General features: G+C 34.2%; 3 protein-coding genes across 3 annotated transcripts; 2 read left to right on the top strand and 1 right to left on the bottom strand.

The window, feature by feature from the left end:
• Positions 1-5,019: 5,019 nt before the first annotated feature.
• Positions 5,020-9,615, top strand: LOC116107892 (FHA domain-containing protein DDL). The gene is made up of 10 exons (XM_031394164.1): positions 5,020-5,833; positions 6,086-6,114; positions 6,534-6,603; positions 6,810-6,867; positions 7,379-7,471; positions 8,132-8,246; positions 8,325-8,372; positions 8,469-8,514; positions 8,616-8,686; positions 9,299-9,615. The coding sequence occupies exons 1-10, from the start codon at positions 5,087-5,089 to the stop codon at positions 9,336-9,338; spliced, it is 1,317 nt and encodes a 438-aa protein (XP_031250024.1). The 5' UTR covers positions 5,020-5,086; the 3' UTR covers positions 9,339-9,615.
• Positions 9,616-11,228: 1,613 nt separating this feature from the next.
• LOC116107856 (putative F-box/LRR-repeat protein At1g56400) lies at positions 11,229-12,961 on the top strand. Its single transcript, XM_031394136.1, has 3 exons — positions 11,229-12,143; positions 12,258-12,431; positions 12,518-12,961. The coding sequence occupies exons 1-3, from the start codon at positions 11,229-11,231 to the stop codon at positions 12,815-12,817; spliced, it is 1,389 nt and encodes a 462-aa protein (XP_031249996.1). The 3' UTR covers positions 12,818-12,961.
• Positions 12,962-13,072: 111 nt separating this feature from the next.
• Positions 13,073-15,495, bottom strand: LOC116107886 (septum-promoting GTP-binding protein 1). Its single transcript, XM_031394161.1, has 6 exons — positions 14,999-15,495; positions 14,782-14,899; positions 14,573-14,669; positions 14,442-14,481; positions 13,998-14,081; positions 13,073-13,559 (listed from the first exon to the last, which is right to left on the bottom strand). Exons 1-6 carry the CDS (start codon positions 15,344-15,346, stop codon positions 13,395-13,397), a joined length of 852 nt encoding a protein of 283 aa, XP_031250021.1. The 5' UTR covers positions 15,347-15,495; the 3' UTR covers positions 13,073-13,394.
• Positions 15,496-17,568: the final 2,073 nt, after the last annotated feature.

The following is a 17,568-nucleotide window of genomic DNA, read 5'->3' as shown; positions in this document are numbered from 1 at the left end:
AACGGCGAGGTAGACTGGCAGTGGAGTGGCAGTTTGCGAGTTTAGGGTTTTAAGTTCATGTACAGTGTTAACGATAGGGGTTAAGGGTTGTTAATAGGGACTTTTTTGGGCGAACGGCGAGGTTTTTGGTGACTTTTAGTGACAAGCTGGTCTTCTGATCCCTTTTTTGAAATATGTTCAGGCTTTCATTTGTCCTTTCCCAGTAGTTTTATGATTCCAAAATTTCTTTTCTGAAAGTTTGATTTTCTGTTTTGATGTAATGTGTTGAAGTTTATTGTGGTGTTTGAAGCATAAATTTTGATGTGTGCGATACAAAAATTGGCTTTATTTGTTCGACCGGTTTGAGGTGATGTGTTGCATGTTCAATTCCTTTTCTTTTAGCTGAACAATTTGATAAAAGGCTGAACTTTTTGATGAAACTATAGGCTGACTGGATTGCATGTATCGGCTGGGAAAAAATTTGAAGTTTGCATGTTAGTTTTGAGCTTAGCCGAATGCATTGGTGGGAACCTGGGAAATGGGTGTTTTGTAATGAGAAATCTGACTTGCTTTTGGGTCGTAACTGGATTGTTTTGGGTTGAACGTCTCGGCTGGAATGAACTGGAGGACAATTACATTAAGCTCAGCTCCAAAAAGGGTGACTCTTGCTGTCTTTTTGCTTGTTAATTATATATATACACGTGTATACGTACTTTTGGCTTTTCATAAGATTAATTGGTTTTTGATGTTGAATTGAGTAAGACTTACTATAGTCATGCATGTGGGTTCGGGTTAGTGAAGAAAGTAGAGGTAGGAGGGGTGTTAATTAATTTCAGAATTGATAATGAGAAGTGATGGTCTGACTAGTAGTCAATTGATGGTCTTATATATATATATGACTCCTTTATTTTATAATGATTAAATTATTTTTCTCTGGTGACACTAGAATCTTGGCTTCTAAATTATGTCGATAAACTTCCATTGTTCAATTGCCTGTCATTGTTTCCTATAAGATTGCATTTTATACTTGTTTTGCTTTATTGCTAATGTTGAGCTCTTTTGTTGGCCTTGAAGATGCCTAGGGATTTTTTTTGTATGTGTGTGATTTAGTGTGAATGAATTATGCCAATTGCTTCCCTGGAGGATGAATTCTAAGTAATCATTGTTCGTTGCTAGTTGCAGTAGATTGTTGAAAGTGGAAATGTAATGGTTTGTAATTGAATTTCTAGACGGTTGCATGATAAAAGTTTGAGGTTAGACATCTTTCTAGTTTTGTAAATATGTGGCCTATGAGGAATCTTTTGATATTGTTTCATGAGGCTTCCTTTTGAACTCCATTACATGACCTGCGTCACTTTTAGGATATGTTCAATTGACTATGGAATACGGTCGGTTTGACTTGTTTTTGTTGGAAACTTTAAGATAGTTGGTTGATACGTCTCATGACTTTTGTGTTGATGAATGTGTAATGCTAGTTAGTTATTTTTTGGAATGGAATTGCTTGTCCAAATTTGTACAGTGACAATGACATAAATCGTCTGTATAATAAGTTTATGGAAATTCTGAGTGAAAGTTATTGTGTTAATCTGTTTCAGGTCATAACCCTTGGAGATCATCAAGGTTTTGCAGTACAAGAAGCACCAAATTAAAGCCTGATGTTTATTTACCATTTTTGTCACCTAGGATAGATCAAATATTGGTCATTTTTTGCTCTATGTATATATTACTGATCATAGATTTATGATAGTAGCATGTAGGGAGATGGAGATTGAATTGGATTTGATATTTTTAAATGACAACTGTGACGATGACGATGAATTAGCGTTGATATTTTTGAATGTGAATTGTGACAATGACAATGAAGTGATTTTAACTCCAATTTTGTGTTCTCCCCATTTAAAACCTGCGTGATTTTTCTATCCAAATTGAAGATCTTTGTATTGCCTTCCCATTTTTTTTTTTTTTAAATTTCGTTTTCAATTCAAATGGATTGCATTGTGATTTTCAAATCTACACTCTTGTTGGGTTTAAATTGACAAAATTCATATATAAATGGCAATTTATTTTGCATCAAACTCAGGGACAAAATGGTAATTTCAATTGCTTCAAAATTTTCCAGTTGATTTTTGGCGTTAGGGAGACAAATTGGTAATTTAATCTTTACACATGGTTGGGAGTATATTGGTAATTATACAATTGATACGGGTATATTGTTAATTGATGCCATTGACGTGACATGTACTAATAAAAAAATTCCAGTCCAACAGTTAGGGGTATTTCTGTCTTTACAATAAAAATCACTGTATTTAACGGCATTTACTAACGGAACATGACGATTGGGTGCGAAAATGGAATTTTGAAACTATTTGGGTGGGAAAGTTCCATTAAGGCAAACCTTGGGTGGGAAAAGTTAGTTACTCTTGTTTTGAAACTAACACTTATGCCATGTTTAGTTCATGGATTGAAAAGGGACTAGAGGCGGGTATTTGGGACTGGGTCTAAAAATCGGTCCTAGGAGGTTTGGTCTCAAAACGGGACCAGGCCTAAGGAGGAGGATTCGATCCCTCCACTGGGCCCTCCTCCAAGGCTCAAGCTTGGGCCCAAATTTTTTGACATATTTTTGTTTTAGTCCCTTGTACAATTACATAAAATCCTCTATAAATTTTGAAATAAACATAAATGATAGGGGTTAAAAGGGAATTTTATAAAATTTATTAAAAAAATAATTTCTCAACCGTAAAAAATTTATAAATTTTACCCTTGAAAAATATTAAAAACCCCCTAAAAAATTTTATTTCGCCCTTAAATATAAAAAAAAAAAAAAATCGGTGAGAAAAAAGAAATTTTTCAGACTTATAGATCAGTTCTGGACCCATAAGACCAGTCTTAGGGACCGGTCCAAGTCTTAGAATTACTTATGGATCCCAGGCCCATGAGCGATTGGTCCCATTTGGGACTGATCCTTGACCAGCTCTACAAGGGACCATTTCCATTTTTTGGGAAGAATCCAATTCCTCTTGAGTTTGGGAGGAATGGCTATTCCTATTCGGCTATTCCTATTCTATTGACAGGGAAATGAAAAAATTGTCTTACTCCTGTTCTAATTTTTTTCCGATTTTATCCTTAATGTAATTTATTTTTAATTTAATAATTATTTGAATTATAATGTTAATAATTAAAATAGTAAATTAGCGGTTGTTGAAAAAATTTCCAGAAAAATCTAAAATACTTTTAATCTGTTAATTTTCATTTTTTTTAATAGTAATCAATAGAATTGTTCCAAAGTTTTAATAGAAATATTAATTAACAGATTTTTTGTTTCTTTTTTAATTCTTTTAATTTTTAATATCATTTACATAAGACAAAATAAAGGGTATTTTAGATTTAAAAGAAAATAAATAATTGATAATTGATAATTGATAAGAACTTAAGTGTTATTTTGAGGTTTATGGGACCTAACTAAACTTATACAAAACATAATGGAACATAATGTATTTAACTCCGAAAAATGTAAAAGTAAAACTTTTCTATAATTATAATGGTGGGATCAAACTAAGGAGGTTATAACTTAATAGAGGTGTATATCTAAACAAATTACTGTTTTGATTTTTTATTTTATAATTCACGTTTTATTATTAATATTTCAATTTATTGTTTTGGTAGTCATTGCTACAATTAGACAAAAAAGATAAAAAAAATAATCATAAGCATGATAGTACGAAAATATAAAACGTGTCGTACCAAACAGCTCTCAACATACTTGAGAATCTAGAAATATTTTAGTTTCAATAAAAATGTATATATACTAGCGAGTTATTATGTATTCGTAAGTTAAAAGATGTGATAACAATTATAAAACATAAATCATTATTCCAAATAATTTTATATAAATATTTTATTTTATCTTAAACCTTCAAAATAACATATTATATATATTTTTGCAATACGTAAATAATTATTACTATGTAGAAATAATTTTCTTAAGATGAAAATTAGAAAATTATAATTTATTACAATGTAGAATTTATTTTTATTTCTAAATATCTCAAGTGGTTATTCTTATATAAAGTATTATTATAAGGATGTTTTAATGTAATTTTGTAATTTGGGTATTTTAGACATTCATCTTTTACGGGATTAAAGTTACTGTAATTGTGTACTCCAGATATTCCTCTAAACCTATGTTACTTACACTACACTCAATCACTCAGGGACCGTAATGTTACTTTCCCATTCTGCTGGACTAAAAATATATTAAATGTCAAGGACCTAAATTAATTATCTCCTTACACCGCTCAAGTGTAGTATCCCTAACGGGCCTCAAACCTCAAAGGACGAGAGAGCAATTCTCCCCTTAACAAAATCGAACCCTATAACAAGCTTCAATAGTGTTTCGTCTTCACCTTCTCTGCAAATATTTACTTCAACAATTTCAGGTAACCAGAACGTTTCAGTTTTTTTTTTTTCTTGATAATTTAATTCCTGTGTTACTAATTTTGGTTAGGGTTTAAGTAGGGTTTGCTTTTAGAATGAGCTGTTAGTAATGAGTATCAGTACATTGTATAATTGAACCAAATGCCGATTTTTATGTCGTTTTGATTTTCTATAGCTTTGTGAGAATCCAAACGAACAGAGTGTAATAAGAAATGTGTACTTTGCCGTTTTGATATTTTTGTTTGAAGAGTATTGTATTTGGTTGGTTGTTTTTGTGGGGTTGTGCTTAATTTCAATGAAAATTTATATTGTTGATTTTTTTATTTCCATCATTTGGTTGTGGTTTGAATTCTCATTTTATGCTACTATGGGAATGGGTACAGAGTAGTGGCATTGAGGAGTGGTGATGGGGCGCAATATAAGCAACCAATCAGAATCCCCTGTTAGAGATCGAGGAAGGAGGAGCCCAACTAGAAAGAGCCCGTCTCGAAAAGAGCGATCACCTGTGCGGCACAGGAGCTCACATAGGGGTAGTTCTCCTGGAAGAGAGAGAGATAAAGAGAAAAAGAAACATTCTAGTTTTGCTAAATCTCCGAAACGTGCTCAGTCTCCGAAACGTGCTCAGTCAGACTCACCAGTTTCTCGCTCGCCTTCCCCACATACAAGACGGTTAATGAGAGCTCGAGCTGAAAGAGAGGTGGAGAAAGTGACAGAGAGAGAACATGACAGAAACCATGTTAGGAGAGGTGATAAGGGGGTACACAAGGAAAAGTCGCCTTCTCCCATTTCTCGCTCTCCTACTCCACGTTCAAAACGGTTGATGAGAGCCCGAGATGAAAGGGAGGCTGAGAAGGCAACAGGGAGGGAGCATGAGAGAAATCATAGTAGGGGAAGTGATAAGGGAACATACAGGGAAAGGTCACGCTCTCCTGTTTCACGCTCACCTTCCCCTCATACGAAACGGTTAAGGAGAGCCCAAGTTGAAAGAGATGCTGATAAAGTGACTGAGAAAGAACATGAGAGAAATCATGGTAGGGCTAATGATAAGGAAAGGCGCTCATCCATTTCTCAGTCTCCTTCACCACGTACAAAACGCTTGAGGAGAGCCCAAGCAGAAAAAGAGGCTACAAAAGTGACAGAGAGAGAGCGTGAGAAGAATCATGGTAGGACAAGTGATAAGAGCACACATAGAGAGAGGGGTTCAGATAGGGAAACTGTGAGTGAGAGAAAGGATAAACGTGGTTTTGATAGGGATATTGAGAGTGAAAGAAAGGAGAGAACTTCAGGAAGAGATGAAGTCAGTAGCAGGTCTACAAGAACAAGACATGAGCGGTCTACTTCGCCATTGGCTGAACCCCGTAGGAGTAGGCATAGATCTCGCTCACCTCATTCAGCTGATGGTGCCAGAACTCGTCATGAGGTGTCTGGTGATATTCACCCCTTTCTATCCCTGTTATTATCAACATTATTTGGCCTTTGTGCATTACTCAAAACAAAGTTTATTAAATCAAACTATCTTTAAATTCATGCATCATGAACAAACAGATTGTGTGACTGGAAGTCAATTTTTTCCAGGGGCATTACTCAAAACAAAGTTTATTAAATCAAACTATCTTTAAATTCATGCATCATGAACAAATAGATTGTGTGACTGGAAGTCAATTTTTTCCAGGGGACAAACTCAAGAGGAGCTGAACACAGGTGAGCAACTTTTCAAGCTTTAAACTTTTCTCTTAAGCTTTTACTAGAATTTTGCTGTGGACACCTGTAGTTATAAAATGTATTTGTTACCCTTTTGTGCACAGTAATGAGAATATAAATAATATATTAAAATTTATATTCTTGGAGGGTAAGAGTAAGTTGAGCAATATGTATCATTTGAAGAAATATGGTTTTACCAATATAATAGAGTTAACTTTAGTACTGTGGTAAAAGTGATACGGTGTACACGTGGTCAATTCATTTTCTTAGTCACTATGTAAATTTTTTCTGTTTGGAAGAATGAAACTCCTTGATGCTGATGTCTTGAACCTTATAGGCCTTAAATGACAAAAAGGATGCTTTCCTGAAATAAGCATTGATGTTGTTTCTGATGGGACATTGCCTGCTTGCTTGACCAGGAATGATGATGATGATTCAGTGGCTAAGATGAAAGCTGCTGAGGAAACCTTGGAAGCCAAAAACAAGGTAGTTGTAGCTTTTCCTATCCATTAATTGATCATTCGTTTGGCCTCATTATTCTTTGTATCCTGAGAACAACTTGTGATGTAATGATAACTCCTCTTTCCCCTTTGATTATCTGAGTCATTAAGATGGTATACATCATCTTTACTTGGTGAGGTAAATGGTTATGTATTGTGTGTAATTCTTGTTTCTCTTTGTCTTTGTAACTTCAGCAAAAACCTTCATTTGAGCTGTCTGGAAAGCTTGCTGCCGAAACGAATAGATTAAGAGGTAAGATCTACTTTCCCTGTTATTTTAGACATAGAATCTCCCTGTTTTGATTTGCTTCATTATCTACGGACTATCTTAGACAGCCTACTCATTACCTATGCTTTAATTGGACACTTCGATGGTTTTTAAGGCAGCTAGGTTTGTACCTTAATCTTGCGCTCATTGTGTCTATTCTTAGATACATCTGCCTGGTGAATACTTTATTTGGGATTTTCAGTATTTTTCAATTATCCGTTACTCAAAAATTTCTTTTTATCAAAGGTAGATCTTTCTGGTAGTTTGATAGCTGTTAGGCAGTGACCAGGTGCTATGGTACCTCTTCTTTTGGCCTATAAAAGCTTCTCTAGATTTCCTTTGCCTTGATTTACAAGAGGAAGGCATTGTCCCTCTCTGGTTTTGATTTAGTAAATCTAGTGTAGTAACTAGTAAGAGCGTCTTATGGAAATGATCGGAATATTTATCAATTCTTTTGTTTTAATTTCATTCTCCATCTTGTATGTTATTCTTCCAGGTGTGACATTGCTCTTCAATGAACCTCCTGATGCTCGAAAACCTAATGTAAGATGGCGACTTTATGTTTTCAAGGCTGGTGAAGTGCTGAAAGGTAAAATTTATACGTCTACTTACTTATTTGTTGATTCTTATCCGTCTATAGTTCATGTAAATCTCTTTTCCTTGCTTCTGTCTTTCACCGTACATTTTTCTTGCTTTATCCATGAAAGGTACATGTTTCTTATGAATTCATTTGGTCAAAACTGTACGAGGACATATTTGTTTTGTTTAAATATTAATATAGGGATCATATAGTTGAAACTCAATGCCATAGTTTGAGTGCTAGGGGTTTACTTCGTATTTGGAACTTTGGATATTTTCTTTTTGTTTTTTATGACTAAAGCTACCAATTAAGGTTATAGAAACTATGATAAGGACTTTGGAAATATGGAATATAATCATCGAAACTGGTGGAATAATACAATAGAGTCAAACTTCACCTTGATGCAAACAAGACTAATTGAATCTTGACCTCCTGTTTCGGGCAACTTGGCCTTGAGGTTTACTTCAGTCTGGATGGAGCTAGGCAAGGCTTTTTAAATGGTTGAGTTGGTCTAAAACCATACTGATATGATGATGTGGATGGTGAAGCATCTTGAACTTTTATTGTTGTACTGTTACTTTGTGAAAATGATTCCTGATGCTGAAGAGATACTTTAATATGTACCCTTGGTTTATGGTTGTGTCACTGACATATTTGCCCGATCAACAGAGCCCCTTTACATACATCGACAAACTTGTTACCTTTTTGGGAGAGAAAGAAGGGTAGCAGACATTCCTACGGACCACCCATCATGCAGCAAACAACATGCTGTCATTCAATACCGGTAGATCTATAAATTGCTGTTTTATTTTGTTATTGATATTCTGGGACCTTGCGTAACAAGTTGGTTCTGTCTTTTTAGGCAAGTAGAGAAGGAGAATCCTGATGGTACATCGTCTAAGCAAGTAAAGTAAGACTAGGCACATTTGTAATTACTGGTGGGTGTTGGTTGGAGTTATTATTTCAGAATTTATAATCTAATTGTCTTATGTTTTCACTATGGCAGGCCTTACTTGATGGACCTTGGAAGCACTAATAAGACTTACCTTAATGTAAGAAATTCATCTCATTTTCTTGTTTCTACTTGTTATGCCCTTTTATAGTGTTTGAAATAGATTAGCTAACCTTTTTTTTTTTGGGTGTGTATTTGCAGGAGAATCCAATTGAGCCGCAACGCTATTATGAACTTTTTGAAAAAGACACCATTAAATTTGGTAATAGTAGGTAGGGCTCTGATCAATATTCAACACACGCTTTCGAGTATCCCAACGATTGATATATTATTTTCATCCTCTGCTGGTTTTCATGAATTTTTTTAAAAGACACCATTAGATTGGTAATATTAGATAGATCATTGATCGATTTAACTTGTGCTTTCCTTTTTTTTTCCTTTAGGTATGGGTGTTGCCCATATTTATCTACTTGGATTAGGAGATTGGTTGTATTGTGATTTGAGTTTGTTCAGTCAGCAAATAGTGCCATTCATTGTAGTCAGTTTTCTCTGCAGATATTGCTGACTATACGATTTCCCAAGATTTGTTATTCATTTATGCTAGTACACTGCTCAGCAGAGAGAAATTTCTCTAAAGTCTTATTTCACAGTGTTTTTTTTTTGGTGTCAAAACTTAAAAGGATGATAACCCTCTGTAATTTGCCCTTAATGCAGTACTTTCAATTAGTTGTTTTTGCCTAGTATTGTTTTTTTCCAAGGCATCTAAATCCATTCATTTCTGATCTGTTTCAAGTACTGTATCGATGTTTGTTCTGCTTGCAAGTTGTTCGTAACAATTTAAGTTCTACATGTTACTTAAAAGGTTACTATTTGGGATTTTGCAGTCGAGAGTATGTGCTGTTGCATGAGAACTCAGTTTCGTGAATGCGGCTACTCCAATATGTATCTCTCTTTGTCCGCCACATGGAGGTTTAGGGATGTCTTTCTCATTATGCCATGTTTGCGACAAAAGTTGGTACTACTTATCTTTAATTTTGTTAGACCAAGGATTGAAGAGGCTTTCTGTTCCTGTAGAAGGGAACAGTTTTGTTAAATGATATTAGTCTTACGACTATGTGATACATTTTTTTTGGTACAAACTTTCGAGGAAATTGCTTCTATTTGGAATATTATTTCGAGAAATGCTAGCAACACTACTTTACACGTCGAGAGTTTTCCATATTTTCTGCTTTTTATATCAATAAATGTTAGCAACACTCTTTACACGTTGAGAATTTCCAACAGTTTATGTTGCTTGCTATATTCCCCTGTCCATTTACCCATTTTGGCACAAACAACAGAAAATCATCAATCTGGGAAGCAGAAAAGAGGACGCATTCTATCACTGTAATCCACAAAAGTTTGGCACGCTATATTGTGCTATAATTGATTCTTATAATAAAACCGCAAAATTCATGTCACAAGTATTATAATTTAATACTTTATATTAGTAGATATCAAGTTTACAAGTTTTTCAATTATTACAACTAATATCAAGGTATGGTAGCTAGCTATACGTTGCTAAACTCAAAAAAAGTGGAATATGTACCAGTTGGACGTAAAATCAGTTTTCTTGAATGGGTTACTAGAGGAGAAGATACATGTAGAATAACCTCAAGGATTTGTCAAGGAAGGACATAAAGACAATGTGTATTTGTTGAAGAAAGCACTTCCACTTTATGACCTTAAGCAAGCGTCAAGGGCCTGGTACAATAAGATTGATGGGCGTCTACTTCGTATGTGAAGAAGGAGGTAGCTGATTTGCTGCTAGTAGCAATCTATGTTGATGGCTTATTGGTGACAAGTAGCAATGAGACACTTGTTAACAAATTCAAGAAAGAGATGCTACAAGTTTTTGAAATGACATATCTTGCTTACTTTCTAGGCATGGAGGTGAAACAAAGTGAGAATGATTTGCCAATAAAAATATACTAAAGAAATCCTTAGTAAATTTCATACGAGTGATTGTAAGCCTAAAATTACTCCTATGAATCCTAAGGAGAAATTCAACAAAAAAGATGGAGCAGAAAATGTTAATGAAGGTTTGTATAGAAGCTTGATTGGATGTCCAATGTACCTCGCGGCAACTAGACCGGACATAACGCATATAGTAAGTTTACTATCTAGATTTATGCATTGTGCAAGTGAGATTCATCTTCAGGCCACAAAAAGAGTTGCAAGATATGTTAAAAGGCACGATTAATTATGGTATCAGATTTTCAAAATATCATAGCTTAAAACTTCTTGGCTTCTCCGATAGTGTGATTGGGTAGGTTCTGTGGATGATATGAGAAGTAAAACATATTATTTTTTTCAGTTTTGGTTTAGGAGTGTTCTCATGATGCTCAAAGAAGCCAGAGCTCGTGGCACAAAGTACTGCAGAGGCTGAATATGTAGCAACCACAGCAGCAGTAAATTAATCCTGTCTGACTAGCATAAAATATTTTCTTTTATGGAAATTATGAATATATGTAGAATAAAGTTTAATTTTAAAATTCTCTGTAGAATATATCTGAGATTTTGCCCTCCAAATAATAATGTTTAGATATCTTCAGTGGTATTTTTAATTTTTAATTTAACATAGATCTTTTAAAATTAAAAAGTTATTGAAAAGCTCATATTCAAATGGACATATCCCTTCCGCCAAAAACCCAACCGTCACTAACTGTTTTTCAAACATTGCAACCATTTGCTTCCTGCACTACTTGACGTTTCAATTTCACCCCTATAAAATGACACCAACTGTTTTCTCGCAACAGTTCCATGAACACAGCCATGGCTAATCCCAGGGACAGAATCTCAATGTTGCCAACCAACTTATTATGCTGCATCATCTCCCTATTGCCCTTCAATGAAGCGGTAAGAACCTGCATTCTCTCCAAGCGCTGGTATCACGTTTGGCGCTCTATGAAGAACATTGAGTTTCTTGAGAGTTTCTTTGTCAAAATTGACGATCCTGAAGAGACCAAGGAGGTTCAGAGAAGGAATTTCTTTGATTTTATACGTCAATGGATGGGAAACTATTATGAAACAGATGTAAATTCATTCTGTCTGACGTTCTCTAAGCCTGGAAATTTTCCTGTGGACGTTGAAAACTGTACCAGATTCGCAATTTCTCACAATGTCAAGGAATTTGGCCTTGATTTTCATGACCCCTCGTGGAGAGAAGACGATGTTGAAGATCATGAAGCAGTGTTTGACTTGCCAATGCGTATGTATAGCCACAAGGGTCTTGAATCTTTGAAGTTGTTTTCATGCAATTTTGTGTCGAAAGAGTTTAAAGTTTTCAGTGCATTGAAGCAACTTTCTTTTGGCTGGATGGAATTGAATTTGGATTCTATCAAGTTCTTGTTGGAGCATTGTCCATCGTTGGAGAGTTTGAGTTTGAAGAAATGTTGGAATATTGATCATCTTGACATTTCTGTGCCCAATCTAAGGCTTCAAAGCCTGGTTCTTGATAAGTGCCGTTTTCTGAAACCTGTGTTCCTGATTGAGGCACCAAATTTAAGGTTGTTCAAGTATAATGGGACAGTAGGCCATTTTCACTTTGAGAGACAACGTTCCATGGTTGAAGCAGACCTAGACTTCTCACTTGAGACGGAATTTGAAGAAACTGGTCAAACTCTTTATGAACTCTTGCAACAGCTTTTTCCTGTTAGAGTTTTGACAGTTTGCAGTTACATGCTTCAGGTATATAGTTATATTGTTTTCCCAGTCTTCTGACCATATAATATTTTTTGAAAGAATTTATTGTAAAATATGTCAAAATAAGTAATACCGATAACGTGATAAATGATTTAACAGGTTGTTCCCCATGGGGAGGAGCCATTGGGATTGTCATCTCCACTGAATGTAAACCGTCTCACTTTGAACACCGCCGTGCACTCGAATGAATTCTGCGGAATCAAGTTCATGCTCCAGAGTTGTCCTCAGTTACAGACTCTCACAATCAACATTGTCCCTGCTAAAATTTTTCCTGTAAGTAATATATAACAGTTGCAGTATGACCTTATTTGTAATAATTTTAATGCTCAATTTACCATTCTATTTTTTTTTTTTCATAGGATTATGTTGCTCCATATGAGTTTAACCCTCAGGAATTTTGGACCAAGAACCTGGTAATTTACAGGTGCATTAAAGAAAGTCTTAGGGTTGTTGAGGTCAAGGGTTTCAAAGGAACAGTGAATGAATTATACATTCTGCAATATCTGGTGCGATTTGGACCACTCTTGCAGCAACTCAATCTCTATCTTTCAGAGGAAGTTGATGATAATGGTGGCAACAGGGAAGCATATCTACAAAGAGCTCAGAGGGTGCAGCAGTTCATAAAAGCCTCAAATTATCTGCTAATATCAATTTACTAGAGAAATGCAAATGCTTTCCCTCAGTGTGATGTTCCTTGGTAGCTAGCAAGTACATAATATATAGGAATAATAGAGCTACCCACCCCTTTGTCTTGTACTTGCTTTTAATAAACTATAATAATGTAATGGATTGAGTTTATGCCATCTCAGGGTTTGTGTTTTCACAACTATAATACATTGATGAAGTCAAACCGTCCATTATGGTCCATTATGGTAAGGATATAAAGATATATTTATCTTTTTCCAGAAGGAGAATATTGAAAGGTTCACTAAAGTCTGCCTCCTCCATTGATCGAGTCTTGAAGTCAAATTTTTGTTGAGAAAGACTTTAATTTGAAGGCATATTTTAAATGGAAAGAATTTGGAATCTATGCCTTTGAAAGAATTTAAAATATTAGACTACCAAACCGCCATGCAACTACAAATTGATTCCATTTTTTATAAATTCCTTGGAGAATCAACAGAAACATATAGAAATTTGTTATATTATTATTTTTCTTTTAAAAATTCTTTCTCTTTCAGACTATGTACAAGAAAATCAGAATACTAATTTATAAAAAAATATATATATATATATTCAGAAATCGATAATTGGCTCTCCAATGGTTAAGTTTCTCTCGACCGTCCAGGGCAAGTTAAACAGCTTGGCCATTATAAATTTGAAGATCTTGTTCACGTTGATGTTATGTGTTGCACTTGAGAAGAAAAGGGTCGCCTTCATTGCCCTTGCATATGCCCTTGCCTGCATTTACATTACAAAGGACTCAACGTATCAGACCAGTTTTATGTTCAGTGTTAGAAGATTACACTAAGGAAAGGAAAATGTTTAGCGGGTAAAACAAGTTAAAGGGTAGAATTCTGAGTTAAGCTTCAATGAACAGTGGCCCATGATGTTGCCTTTCTTAATAACGCGGAGAGAAAAAGAGAGAAGATGCCATTAATGTCAATTCAATTCATGGAAAATTGACTAAAGTGGAAGAAGAAGACGAAGACTCTACAAATCACCCCAAAAACATCCTTCAAATTCACACCAGAATCAGTTCAATTATGTCAAAATTACCAATACTTAATTGATTAAATAAACCAGCTTAACTTTCAAGGCATGCACACTGATGATTGTGATTACAGATTGATCAAGAATTTGCATTAAGAACCCAATTGAGTAAATAGAAATATGTACCTGGGTTACAATTGTCCATTGCAAATCTGGTGGGAGTCTCACAAAATCATCAAATTTGGTGCCAATAATTATGGGAATAGCTGTCTGCAGATACATTTACAAAATGGAAGGAGAAAAATAAATCATAATTAAACATTGATATAAGTAGGCATTTATATACAAACTAACTAACATAAATGATAATCAATTTTGGGGCTCCACTCTTTAAAAGAAATCTGGTGATCCAGAGGACAATCCATTGATTTCATTTATGAACCAAGTACTGGATTTGACATCAATCCTCTTTAATGGTGGAGCCTCAATAGTTCAATCGACATCAACCTCATGATTAACTAATTAATTTATAAAGACTCAATTAATAATGGCTTCTAAAAGCTTCATTATCTATTACTGTAGCAACTAAATTTGCTAATTATGTGAAGAAATTAAGGCTCTGTTTAGTACCTGATTCCACTTTCTGGCTTCATTATACCATTCAACAACACTGCAAATCAATCACCAGAAATCACTGTTAATTCTTATTCAATTCATAATTCAGAAAGAAAAGTCTAATGATTCTTATTAAACTTATTAACCTGTTAAGTGTACAGCGGCTGGTGAGATCAAACATAAACAAAATTGCTACTGCATCTTTACAAGCAATTGGGACATGGTCATGGGAGCTACTGTCACCTGCAACCCAGAAAATTTGCAGCAAAAAGAAGATAAAATGTTAATAAATTCAGTTCCCAGAAATAAGTTTGAGCATGAGATTTTAGCTGTTATTATAAGCTTAATTAATTACCTCCTACATCCCATATACTGAAAGCGATTCTTGCTCCTTGAACCATTAATGTCTTGTTTATCAGATTCAATCCTGCCATCTGTAAACATTTCTCTTGTTCATCTCCCACATATTTAATCTTCAAACAAAAATCAACACAAAAAAGTCAGCATATAAATAATCAAATTTACAAGAAATTGGATATGTGTATGTATGTTTATACATAAATTATACGCACCACAAAGCTTGTTTTTCCAATTTGGCAATCACCCAACAAGCTGATCTTCAAGGAAACCAAATCGGAATCCGTTTCATACCCACTACTACTACTGCACGTCCTGGAAAGGTCATCCAGGCCTGCTTCGACGGTCTCCGGAGAAGACGGCCGGTGAGTGAGTTTCCGGTAACCCAAATGATCAGGCTTATTATTCCCAATAGAACAAACAAGAATTCTATCCCAAATGAACCGAAAGAACCTCCGGAAAATTGAAACTCTATCGAGTATACTCCACTTAATATTTACACGGGCTACTTTCCTGCAGAGTTGAGTCATGTTTTCAGTGGCTTCATGAATGACTTTGGCCATGAAAATGAATAGTAAAAGCTTAATTTTGTATTTGTATTTGGATTTGCTTTTGGTGGTGAGGTGGTGTCATAGTTAATAAAAGTTTGGTGCTTTAACTAACAAAAAGAAGAGAAGAGAGAAGAAGCCAATAAAGGAGAGGTACTTGGAGGGCGATGGTGTCCTAACGGTTGACCGGTATTTCACGGTACCCATATGGTCCAAATTGCCGGCTTCTCGGGCTCTACGTTGTATGGTGTTTTGGGTCAATTTTGGAGTCCAATGTTTTTTATTTTTGGACTCCCGAGGGTTATTTTTCATTATTTTTGTCTAGGGTAGTTTGGGAAATTCACTTGGGTGAAAAGAATAATTCATCGTGTTAAAGGTAAAAGCTTGTCCACATCTACAGTACTCAGGCATCTTGTGAATTTTTTTTTCTTATATATATTTTTATAATAAGGTGGATTTATTATTGTGTGGTGAATGTATAGTATATTATGGTGTAATATATTTATTTTCTTAGGCTTCATTAATCATTTTAAGGGTCATTTTTATATGTAAAATAAATCCCCTTTTTTTAATGGATATTTATAGCAATTAAAAAGACATAATCAAATTGCCATAACTAAATTGACAACAAATATACTTTCATAAAGAGCTATTAATGAAGGCAATTGACTAACGAAATCTACTCCTTAATACATTAATTAATTAATAATAAACAACAAAGATAGAGAGATGTTGGTGGCATGATCAATGACATAATCAATCACAAAGTGTTGGGATTTTATTGGTGGATCTAGATCAAGTGTCTCTAAGGCTTTTGGAATAAAGCAAAAGCTACAAACGAAACAACATTAAATTTCTTTATCCTTTTCAAAAACAACAAGAGTAGTAGAAGAAGAATAACAAAAGAAATCTCAAAGGGTTTAGCTTAACGATCAATAATATTTATTTTCTTTATTGACTTTTTAAGTTCGAATTTTAGAGTCATTTATCATATTTGTGATTTACCGTGAAACGTTAGATTTGTAGGGTAATCCATAGATCTCAAGAATTAGTCAAAATGCATGTAAATTGAACTATACATCCCAGTCATAACAAAAAAATAAAAATAAAAAATAAAAAAAGAAGGTTTTGGTTACTTTGCTTGTTGGTATTAATTCAATCTTCATCTTCAATCAACCTCTTTTCAAATTATTCAACTTAGAGTAAGAGATGTTATAATTAGATCCACTCATGTTTCACAATGTTTATCCCATTTTAAATGAAATTTCTACTTGGGTACATGGGCAGCCTACCATAATTATATCTTTAATTTGAATCATACCCATCTCCAATTATACTCCAAATAATTGTTATATTATATTTAACTAATTGACAACAACAATACTACAAGATGAGTCATTGACATAACTAAGGATTTGCTCACAGAGAAACAAGGGATTTTCATATATAGTATGAACATTAATGTTTTTTATTAGCAAAATACTAATTATGATTAGTGTAATTAATCTTCATTTGGGTAAGAAAAATATCCCTTCATTATAAATTTAAAAAACTAGGTAAGAGGAGTGTCCTTATCCTAGAGAAAGATTGAAATATTAACTACAATCCATTTGGTAGGAGAGAAGCATACCACCAAGGGAGGAGGACATCTAGATGAAAACCACCTAACTAATTTAATTTAATTTAATTTAATTTAATTTAATTTTCTATGTTCAATTAATTTGTTTTGTGTTAAGGATAAGTGGAGAGTTGGGTAGGATATGAAAAAGGCAATACCAAACTTCTTATAATTAATTAATTAAAGAATGATTTCAAGTTTAATCTTATCAAGTGTTTATATTATATTTTACATATAATAAGCATAATTAATTATAAATTTTTTGTTAAACCTCTCAACTAAACATGATTAGGTTGCTTTTCCTTTTGATTGAAACAATATTTTTTGTTTCTCAAATTGTGTGCCAAACTTTGATGTGGTATGTGATACACGTGTTGAGACATGAGAAGAAAATTGGATTCAAATGATGGAGGCAACAAGACATGAGATTGAGAAATGGGTCCTCCTTGGGAAAGTTACAAGCAAAATTTTCTTAGCTACAAATAAAATATATCTCAATCATATAATATATGGTTGCTTACTATATCCCACAATTAATCTAATCTTTGTTTTGTTCTACCTTTTGCTTTTCCTTTGAGGGAAGTTAACAAGCTAAGCTTTGGACAAGTGGGTACTACAA

The sequence above is a fragment of the Pistacia vera genome, unplaced genomic scaffold (assembly GCF_008641045.1).
Source record: "Pistacia vera cultivar Batoury unplaced genomic scaffold, PisVer_v2 Contig549, whole genome shotgun sequence".
NCBI classification, from domain to species: Eukaryota; Viridiplantae; Streptophyta; class Magnoliopsida; order Sapindales; family Anacardiaceae; genus Pistacia; species Pistacia vera.
The sequence above is the reverse complement of the archived record's forward strand: the minus strand, read 5'-3'. Positions and strand labels throughout refer to the sequence as shown.

Excerpts from the sequence above, each read along its gene's own strand:
- LOC116107892 (XM_031394164.1), top strand. The coding sequence starts at position 5,087 with ATGAGAGCTCGAGCTGAAAGAGAGGTGGAGAAAGTGACAGAGAGAGAA. Across the intron at positions 6,604-6,809 it reads TGGAAGCCAAAAACAAGGTA|CAAAAACCTTCATTTGAGCT; the intron begins GTTGTAGCTTTT and ends TTGTAACTTCAG. Across the intron at positions 8,373-8,468 it reads ACATCGTCTAAGCAAGTAAA|GCCTTACTTGATGGACCTTG; the intron begins GTAAGACTAGGC and ends TCACTATGGCAG.
- LOC116107856 (XM_031394136.1), top strand. The coding sequence starts at position 11,229 with ATGGCTAATCCCAGGGACAGAATCTCAATGTTGCCAACCAACTTATTA. Across the intron at positions 12,144-12,257 it reads TTTGCAGTTACATGCTTCAG|GTTGTTCCCCATGGGGAGGA; the intron begins GTATATAGTTAT and ends ATGATTTAACAG. Across the intron at positions 12,432-12,517 it reads TCCCTGCTAAAATTTTTCCT|GATTATGTTGCTCCATATGA; the intron begins GTAAGTAATATA and ends TTTTTTTCATAG.
- LOC116107886 (XM_031394161.1), bottom strand. The coding sequence starts at position 15,346 with ATGGCCAAAGTCATTCATGAAGCCACTGAAAACATGACTCAACTCTGC. Across the intron at positions 14,482-14,572 it reads AGCCGCTGTACACTTAACAG|TGTTGTTGAATGGTATAATG; the intron begins GTTAATAAGTTT and ends ATTGATTTGCAG. Across the intron at positions 14,082-14,441 it reads AAGCCAGAAAGTGGAATCAG|ACAGCTATTCCCATAATTAT; the intron begins GTACTAAACAGA and ends ATGTATCTGCAG.